The sequence below is a fragment of the Lampetra fluviatilis genome, chromosome 35 (genome assembly GCF_964198595.1).
Source record: "Lampetra fluviatilis chromosome 35, kcLamFluv1.1, whole genome shotgun sequence".
NCBI classification, from domain to species: Eukaryota; Metazoa; Chordata; class Hyperoartia; order Petromyzontiformes; family Petromyzontidae; genus Lampetra; species Lampetra fluviatilis.
The window spans coordinates 10,573,633-10,583,972 of NC_136309.1; the positions used below are offsets into that span (position 1 = coordinate 10,573,633).

General features: G+C 49.0%; 1 protein-coding gene across 1 annotated transcript in view; it reads right to left on the reverse strand.

The window, feature by feature from the left end:
• LOC144944676 (BAI1-associated protein 3-like) overlaps window positions 1-10,138 on the reverse strand; it is a 54,879-nt gene extending 44,741 nt beyond the window's left edge. The window contains exon 1 of the mRNA XM_078873034.1: window positions 10,066-10,138. Coding sequence (XP_078729160.1) covers window positions 10,066-10,083 — 18 coding nt within the window. The 5' untranslated portion in view covers window positions 10,084-10,138. The remainder of the gene's footprint in view (window positions 1-10,065) is intronic.
• Window positions 10,139-10,340: the final 202 nt, after the last annotated feature.

Below are 10,340 nucleotides of genomic sequence, written 5' to 3' on the forward strand. Positions count from 1 at the left end.
CTGAGTTCATCAGCACGCTCATGAACCCAGCTCAATGGGGTTCATGCGCCAATGAACCCATTGAGCTGGGTTCATCAGCACGCTCATGAACCCAGCTCAATGGGGTTCATGCGCCAATGAACCCATTGAGCTGGGTTCATCAGCACGCTCATGAACCCAGCTCAATGGGGTTCATGCGCCAATGAACCCATTGAGCTGGGTTCATCAGCACGCTCATGAACCCAGCTCAATGGGGTTCATGCGCCAATGAACCCATTGAGCTGGGTTCATCAGCACGCTCATGAACCCAGCTCAATGGGGTTCATGCGCCAATGAACCCATTGTGCTGGGTCCATCAGCACAGCGCTCGAAACGACTGAGCCACCAACTCACCCCGAATTGTGAGAATGTGCAATTGAAAATGGAACGCCTTGTACCGTGTCTATATATACACAGCCAAATGTCGTACCCAAACACCTCGCTCGCGATAGCCAAAGTCAGGGATTATATTCAGTCGTGACGTGAACGCATTGAGCTGAGGTCATTAGCACAGGGCCCTAGAAACTGAGGCACCGACTCCCCCATGCCACTCAAGTTAGAATGTGCAATTGGAAATAGCACGCCCTGTATCGTGTCCGAGGGGGATTAAGTTCAGCTGGGACGTGAACCCATTGAGCTGGGTTCATCAGCACGCTCATAAACCCAGCTCAATGGGGTTCATGCGCCAATGAACCCATTGAGCTGGGTTCATCAGCACGCTCATGAAACGACTGAGCCACCAACTCACCCCGAATTGTGAGAATGTGCAATTGAAAATGGAACGCCTTGTACCGTGTCTATATATACACAGCCAAATGTCGTACCCAAACACCTCGCTCGCGATAGCCAAAGTCAGGGATTATATTCAGTCGTGACGTGAACGCATTGAGCTGAGGTCATTAGCACAGGGCCCTAGAAACTGAGGCACCGACTCCCCCATGCCACTCAAGTTAGAATGTGCAATTGGAAATAGCACGCCCTGTATCGTGTCTGTGTATACACAGCCCAATGTCGTACCAAACACCTCGCTCGCGATAGCCAAAGTCAGGGATTATATTCAGCTGGGACGTGAACCAATTGAGCTGGCTCATTCAGTATTCAGTTTAATTTATTAGGTATAGCCCTGTGAGCCATTCGGCTGTTGAATCGGTTGCAACGGCAACAAACAAAAAACCAAAACATGAACAAGAAATCATCTTAAAGTGACTATGCGCAAACATAAAAATCCAGGAAAAAACAGCAAAAAAATCTTCCAGAAAAAGCACCGTACACCAACGCTGTGTGCAAAAATCCCAGTGGGATGCAAGTCAAACAACAACAACAACCACAAGACAACTTAGATTAAAGCCATCATTCTAACTCCGTACTACAACAAACAAACATGGCCAAACCATTCGTGCAGGTCGCTAACAACCGAGACACCAACTCACCCCCATTGTTGAGTGTACAATTGAAAATGGAACGTACTGTATCTTGTATATACACACACAACCCAGAGAGCCTTTGGGGGGGGGGGGGGCTTTCAACAGTGGCAAGAGCCAGCAAGTGGGGTTACATAACACACACGCTGGCCAATTCCCTTTAAGACTGTACAGTACCGGGCGTGTTAGATCGCGTAAATATAAATTAACGACACCATTCATATTCGTGCGATCTAACCACAAGAAAAAAACATTCATGGATCATATTGGTCTCGAAAGCCCGACTACTACTACGTGCTGGCTACCTGAATTGTCCCACCATCACACTAACCATTGTTTTGTCACGGTTCACTGAAGCAGGAATTATTTTTTCCATCCACTCTCCTGAAATATATTCCACAGTGGTAATTTCTGAATAATAAAAAACTACAAAGTACGCCCGAGAATGAATTAATCATTATCTATCCACTTCTGAATGCCTCATGGTCTCATTGCTCCATGTCTGGAAGTCCACTTCTTTCGCACCGTGCGTAGCCAACCATGCTAATCGGAGGTGCGGGGGGGAAAGACAACACAAAGCAGTTCTAAAGAAATGAGTTTGTCAATCTAGATTTGAAAGTGCATTTGGTTACCGTTCTTTTGTTTGCATCAATCCACTGGCGATCATCATCATCATTGTCTCTTCGCCTGACTTGTCCTGCCCAAGATCGCAATATTCGTAACAATTTATATAACATCTCTAACTTGTGTGTGTGTTCTCTTATCTGCCTGTTGCTCTTTTCATGTCTCAGAAAACAAATGGATTGCGTGTTCTTATATAACGAGCTATCGATTCTGTTTAGCGCCATGAGACCATTACTTTTGTAATGCGAGCAAGGACAGGGTGGGCGCTGCCTCTGCACCACTCACGCGGGCCGGAGTATAGGGGAGGTGGAGCCTGGTCGTCGGGGTGAGTGGGGGCGGAGTCAGGGTCACGTGAAGAGGAGGAGTCAGGGTCACGTGAGGAGGAGGATATAGGGTGAGAACCGGAAGGGGATCGGGAGTCGAGAGAGAGTGAAGATAGGAGAAGCCACGCGGGGTGCTGGCGGAAGAGTGGCACCAATTGCCACGTGGTCGGAGCCACGGCACCGTCGGCCAGCGGTGTACGTGGAGCAGCGGAGTGGCTGCAGAGTGTGCAGGAGCACACGGAGCAGCAGAGTGGTTGCAGAGTGTGCGGGGCACACGGAGCAGTGGAGTGGCTGCAGAGTGTGCGGAGTCACACGGAGCAGCAGGGTGGCTGCAGAGTGTGCGGGGCACACGGGCAGCGGTGTGGCTGCAGAGAGAGCGGAGGACTCGAACGGCGTGCGGGGACACGCGACGGAAGAGGTGCGGGTCCGACCGGGGATATCGCGGGGTGCGAGACAAGAACCCAATAAAGGACAGACGGAGACCTACATCGCCTAAGAGTCCTTTATTACATTGGAGTCAGAAGTGAGACGGCATGTTGAAACAGCTCAGGAAAAAGAACATACCTGCGCCATCTTCTGCACCATCTTCTGAAGACGACGACGATCTTTCTCCGGCGGTGGCGCTACCGACGATGGAAGGCGGAGGAGACGCAGGGACGGGCGACGCGCCGGGAGTGCAAGATGTTACCGGCTCAGCAGGACCGTCTGCGTTGGTGGGCACCGAGGAGGGATGGCGACACGTGCCCAACTTGAGTCACTGAGGGCTGTTTTGACGCAGTTGTGCACCCTGGTGACGCCGACGACGAGTCCGGGGAGGCCAAGCGGGGAGCATCCGAGTGGGGCCTTGCCGACGCTTCCCGCCCTTTCCAACACGCGGCACAAAGCCGCCATCTTGGGCGTGGTCGGGGAGGAACGACGGGGAGCCGCCATTTTGAACACGTTGCAGAGTGACGCCATCTTGTCGCTGCCGCATGGATCACCATCGGCGGATGACGGCGGCGTGGGGACCCACAGCCATCGTCTAACGACTGTGAAAGAGTTCTCCATTGGCGGAGATTGGAGCGCATTCGCCTGCCATTTTCAAGCGGCGGTACGATCCGCAAAATGGACGGATGCGGAAACCTTGGAGGTCTTGCCAACGCTCCTTGACGACGAGTCCGTCAGGTTCTTCCGCTCCATCAAGGCCGCGAAGAAGACGACGCTAAAGGGGGTGTTTGAAGAAATGGCGGAGGCTTATGAGTTCCCGGACGATGCACATCGCAGGTTCGTGCAGCGGCAACGGGCACCTGAAGAATCGCCGGTGGCATTCCGGGGCGCTGTGATGGAGCTAGCTATGGCCGCGTATCCGGAGACGGAGCCCGATTTGCTGGAACCCCTGATATTGGGTAAAATGTTGGAGTTATCCAGGGATTTGGGCATCTCCATGCCAGTGTGCGGCCACGATAAGTTGACGTCCCGGATGGCGGCTAAGTGCCTGGATGCCCAATTCAACCTTCGCCGGTGGAAATAGGTGGTGGCTTGGACGGGGAGCCCCACCGTTGAAGGCGGTGCAACAGGGTGGGACCCGAAGAAGGCCGTCTATGTTCGGGACGAGAGGGGTCCTGAGGAGCTGACGGCGGCATCGACCCAGTGGCCTGCTCGAGGGGGAGCGGGGTAGCGCTCCGGGCCGCCGGCGCGGGAGTGCCAAGACAGAGGGGGTGCTGCACGGCGAGCCGACTTGGCGTGTTTCCGCTGCGGCCGTAAGGGCCACTTCGCCAGAGAATGTTGGGCTCGCATTTGGCAGCCGCCCCAGCAGGAGGCCTCGGTCACGGACGCGACGCGGCAGAACCACCCACGACAGACGGACCGGCCGTGACCCAGACGGATACAGTGATTCCTGCTCCGGGTGGGCCTACCACGGCGATGGGGACACTTGACCCCACTGCCCCTCCAACCCCGCCACGGATGCATTTGCAGGAGACCCCGGCGACGGGTCTCTCTGGGGAACGGGACTCTGGAATTGACAGGCCTTCAACAGTGGCGGGCGGTTCCGATCCCGCCGCTCCTAAAACCCTGTCGCGGTCGCGATCTGTGCGGGGGCCGCCCCCCGTTCGGGACGGGCCAGCGACCCGCACGCGTTCCAAGTCCCTTTCCTTTCGTTAATTGTTGTTATAATCTCCATTTGTCTTGTGATGCCTGATTAATGTATTGTTGCTCGCATTATTTTGTTCTGTTGCAGCTGGGGACGGCTGGGTTTTTCATCAGGGGGGGGGGTCATGTAATGCGAGCAAGGACAGGGTGGGCGCTGCCTCCGCACCACTCACGCGGGCCGGAGTATAGGGGAGGTGGAGCCTGGTCATCGGGGTGAGTGGGGGCGGAGTCAGGGTCACGTGAGGAGGAGGAGTCAGGGTCACCTGAGGAGGAGGATATAGGGTGAGAACCGGAAGGGGATCGGGAGTCGAGAGAGAGTGAAGATAGGAGAAGCCACGCGGGGTGCTGGTGGAAGAGTGGCACCAATTGCCACGTGGTCGGAGTTACGGCAGGGTGCGAGACAAGAACCCAATAAAGGACAGACGGACACCTACATCGCCTAAGAGTCCTTTATTACACTTTTAATCCGGACCACGATATTAACCATGTCTTCTGTATCACATTACTTGAGTCAGTCCATAATGTCTCACTGAATGATCCCTGGGTGGCTAGTATGTGGGAATCGGTGGCATATCGTGGCTAATAGCCACAGGACTTAGAAAGTGGTGTTCCCACCCTGCAATGTCCTGTAACTGCTAATGGTCTATGGCTCGTTGTCGGTTTACAAACAATAAAATATCTGTTTGACTCAATGGACCATAACAAGTTGAAAACAAGTCTTAAGGAATACAGGGACTCCTCTACTTACGAACATTCGACTTGCGAACTTTCAGAGAAATGAACAAAACCTGTCCATACTGTATGTCCATTTGCCTGTTCGGACCGAGAGTCGTAAGTTCAATCGCCGTGCAATAAATGGCGGCGGTGGTGGCATCTACATCTGCATAACATGAAGAACCAGTGGCATCTACATCTGCAGAACGTGAAGAACCAGTGGCATCTACATCTGCAGAACGTGAAGAACCAGTGGCATCTACGTCTGCATAACATGAAGAACCAGTGGCATCTACGTCTGCAGAACGTGAAGAATCAGTGGCATCTACATTTGCAGAACGTGAAGCACCAGTGGCATCTACATCTGCAGCACGTGAAGAACCAGTGGCATCTACATGTGCAGAACGTGAAGAACCAGTGGCATCTACATCTGCATAACGTGAAGCACCAGTGGCATCTACATAACATGAAGAACCAGTGGCATCTACATCTGCAGAACGTGAAGAACAAGTGGCATCTACATCTGCAGAAAGTGAAAAACCAGTGGAATCTACATCTACATAACATGAAGAACCAGTGGCATCTACATCTGCAGAAAGTGAAGAACCAGTGGCATCTAGATCTGCAGAACGTGAAGCACCAGCGGCATCTACATCTGCAGAACGTAAAGCACCAGCGGCATCTACATCTACAGGAGATTATCCAACTTTTAAAGCCGTTCCCCGTGTTTAGTGTAGATGCCATACACCGTGTTTGGAATCGACAAGGAGTAAAGTTCGACTTACGAACAGACCTCTGGAACCTAACTACTTCGTCAGTAGGGGAGTCCCTGTACTGGCTGTGGGTGTGCCGTGTGAATTATCCATGTCAGCGACTCCCAGGGGACAGGGCTCGATGAAATTAACTCAAAAAATGTGGTTAACAATAGAGGCGTCATGAAAGTGCAACGAGATCACTACTGCCGCTTGTTTAGAATATAATCTTGTAACTCGAACAACAACAACAGCATTGTTAGCAGCGCGTGAAATGTGCCTTGCCATGCAATGTGAACGTCTAACGCCTCGGCTCTCATACATAACCCAGTTGGGTTGTAATTCAATCCAAGCGTGCAAGACTGCAAGATTAGCTGTTATGTAAAAGGTATGCACTGTAATGGAATAAAAACAGAGAACGTGGCAATTTCAGCAGACACCACAAAAATGTGCCGCTCCCACGTGCACTGCTAGCATGAACGGGCGAGTTGTGAACTCATGGCAGAGCGATTCATGAACTCTCTACATTCAATCACACGTGGGGAGCGGCGGTGCTGTGGTGAATTGCGCCGCGCTATAATACCGGTGACTAAACTACAAACATTGTTTATTTTACCACGTGAGGCCCACTCATGTGCCATGTCGCTCTTTTTCAGAAGCGACCTGGCCATCACAAATGATTGCTCAATGAAGTGGCTTATCATCACGTGGAAATGTGTAGCATCCAAATACTCTTATCCACGCGACCACGCGGACAGAGACACGCAAACTCCAAATATAGAGCAAGCGTCAGGGTCGGGATCGAAATATATTAGAATTATCCAGACAATAATGAACTATTGTTATTGTCTGGATTGAGATCTTATAATTCACATGTACATTTTCAATTTTTTTTACAAGATTAGCATTAAAATAAATCAGGTAAAAACGAGTTATCAATTACACACTTTAATTTGCACTCAAATAGAAAATAAATAATTTTCACCCTAGAATTAATCAAATTTGATGTGCTCAATAAAAGTGGGTGGCTTGCATACAGACAATAAAAGTTATCGAAAGGAAACCACTCACTTTCATTCACAACATCAAATTTGATTAATTCTGGGGTCAACATAAATTATTTTCTACTTTTGAGTGCAAATAAATGTGTGTGAATTAGAAAACTTTTTCTTTACCAACTTTATTTAAAATTTCAACCTGAAAGCTCAACTTGAGTAACAACAGCACCAAACAGAAGAAGCATTAAGAGTCGGCTCACAGCCGAGATGTTGGCGAACTCCCCCGGGACTTTCAAACCCCCGATGCGATGTGTATCGCTCACTCCCTTGGTGGACACGTGGTAGTTACGCGCCATGCGCACTTGCTTGTAACTTCATTGTATGGGGCGGTGGTCCAGATATCTTGTGACCTCTAATTATTGACCCCTCAGATTCCCCCCCCCCCCACCCTGATTTGCATATTCATTTGTTTTAAATAAACATTGCTTAAAAATGTATTACATGCTGGCGGGACTATGTCGCTCGGCTGCCCTGGGAATGCCTGGGAATTCCCCAGGAAGAGTCTATGTATACTCGTGTATAGCGTAGTGTATAGTGTAGTGTATAGTGTAGTCTATAGTGTAGTGTATAGTGTAGTAGTGTATCGTCGTGTATAGCATAGTGTATAGTGTATAGTCGTGTACAGTATAGTGTATAGTAGCGTAGTGTATAGTGTAGCAGTGTATAGTGTAGTCTATAGTGTAGTGTAGTAGTGTATAGTGTAGTCTATAGTGTAGTAGTATATAGTGTAGGAGTGTATAATGTAGTCAATAGTGTAGTGTATAGTAGTGTAGTGTATAGTCGTGTATAGTGTAGTATATAGTAGCGTAGTGTATAGTGTAGTAGTTATAGTCGTGTATAGTGTATAGTAGCGTAGTGTATAGTGTAGCAGTGTATAGTGTAGTCTATAGTGTAGTAGTGTATAGTGTAGTTTATAGTGTAGTAGTGTATAGTAGTGTAGAGTTAGGAGTCTGTCGCCAGGGAAAGGGAGGTCTGGACCGCCCCACTCAACATGCTGTCACCGCGACCTTCACCAGGACAAGCAGATTGAGAAACGAACGAACATTTTTGAGAATGAAATGGACCACCCTGGTACAATTAGCCGTATTAAATGTCAATTGTCCCAGTCACAACTCTAATGACGGGAGATTGAATTACTCTAATATTGAATGCAGTTTGTGCAACGTTTTTTAATGTCTCATGTAACGCGGTTGATTTTTCGTTGTTGCGATTTCCTTCAATGCTGTGTCTCATTTTGTTGCTGTTGTACATTTTTTGGTGACAGGTCGCAAATGAGCAAATCCGACTGCGTAATCCTGGTCTCTCGACTTGAATTCCTGCGCGCGATGGCAACCTGTCCAGGAGCTAAATGTCAATATCCGAGGTCTGTCTGCTAGCTACGAGAAGGCTTCATGAGAGGGCGTTTGTGTAGTTTCGCTGTTCCTCCTCCTCCATTGAAGGAGTGCAGACTACGGTCGTTTACTCGATGGCCCATAGTTTTGGTTGCATGGCCAAACATCGCACCAATGTGTCTTGCTTTGAATGTATCTCCATGGGTCTCTGCATTACTGTATCTGTATGGGTCTCTGTGTATCTCTGAGTCTCGATGTAACATTCACGTGTCTTCTATGGGATTATTATACGGTCCAGCGTCTGGGTTGAATGGCCAAAAATCGCACGAATGTGGCTTGCTTTGAACGTATCTCTATGGGTATCTATACGGGTCTCTATGTATAGCTGTGTCTTTATGGTTTTGGGGCCGTCCATAAATGACGTCACGCACCTGACGAGGGAGGGGTTGAGAAATGTGACGTCACATCAAAATGCGCTACTTTAAATAAATATAGACAACACGTTCTACTTAACTAAATCTACTTTTTATAAATGCTTTCTCCTACAATATCAGAGTGCAGCGCCAAATTAAACACGCACTACAATGACAATAGTTTAAAGCGATTTGAAGCATGTTTTATTTTGGGGGGGGGGGGGGGCAGAGCTTTGTGACGTCATATTTGAGGGGGGTCTGGCTTTTTGTGACGCCGTGTGACGAAAGGGGGGGGGGTTGTCAAAAATCGTCCAGAATTGCGTGACGTCATTTATGGACGGCCCCTCTCCATGTATACCTACTTCCACGAGTATGTCTCTATGGGTTCACTGTACGACCCACGGTTTGTATTGCATTGCCACAGCCGCACGACTCTGTGCCTCGTGTTTAAATAGTGAGCGAGTTCTCGCCTGGTGAACCGAAATCAACTTGAGTGTTCATGCCATTCGTTTAAATAAAAGTCACTGCCCAGCAGGGTCCCTTTCGTGACATACATGCCTCACTGTTATCATTTTTGTGAGGACTGCACTGGCGGAACTGTACAAAAAAATTCTAAAATTTAAATGAACCTCGACTAGTGAAGAGAATGTACTGATTTCGAGGCACGCCGTAGTCGTGTGATTTGTTCACAATGATTGTTAGTTTCTCTGTATGACAATCTCCGTCTATAAAATCAAACCTAGGGTGAGTTATGATTTGAATTTGCAGATGCGTTGGCTGCACTTGTAAAGAAAGTCCATTAACAATGAAGGAATTAACGATGTACACACCCTCATACCATAGTATGCTTTCAGTTCCTTCTAGCTGGTAATTCCATACAATCATAACGAGAAAAATCCTTCAAACCCTATTCATGGACACGTCCCCCCTCACTCCCACTTGTACAGCATTTTTGGATCTCGCCACATTTCAATGTTTTAAACATTCAAAATTCAAATAGTGCTGTGTTTGTGTGCTTTTATCAGCCTAATACCACCTACGGGTGGAGCAGTGGCACAGTGATTAGCGCACTCCGCCAGGTTACCCCCAGTTGCATGTTTCACTTACGGCTAACATCGGTGGTGACAACCGAACCGGTCCTGGTCTCCCTCCCGGTCTGCCTTCATCAATCCACAGTAACCAGCATTGTGAAGTATTTCCAAACGCATCATAAGTAATCAGACCCGATGCATTCCGCACACGTTTTCTGTGTCACCCAACATGCGATTGGAGACAGCTTACCTGTAGTTGGGAATCCATCTCTCTTCTCCCGCATACATCAATGTCTCAAAACGCGCATGAACCAAAACAAAAACAGCAGCCGGCTTCACGAAGGCAATGCTATATGTTTTTTATTTAAAGAACGGCAGCTAGCTGATGTTGTTGACGCGTGCACAACGCACGTCACAGTGAGCCAGGCGACAGTCCGACACGTGTGGCGGAGGAAATCGCGCAGCGATTGTGAGCGCGTGTGTGATGTATTTATAATAACACGAGAGAACCAGCGGCTGGCTGGC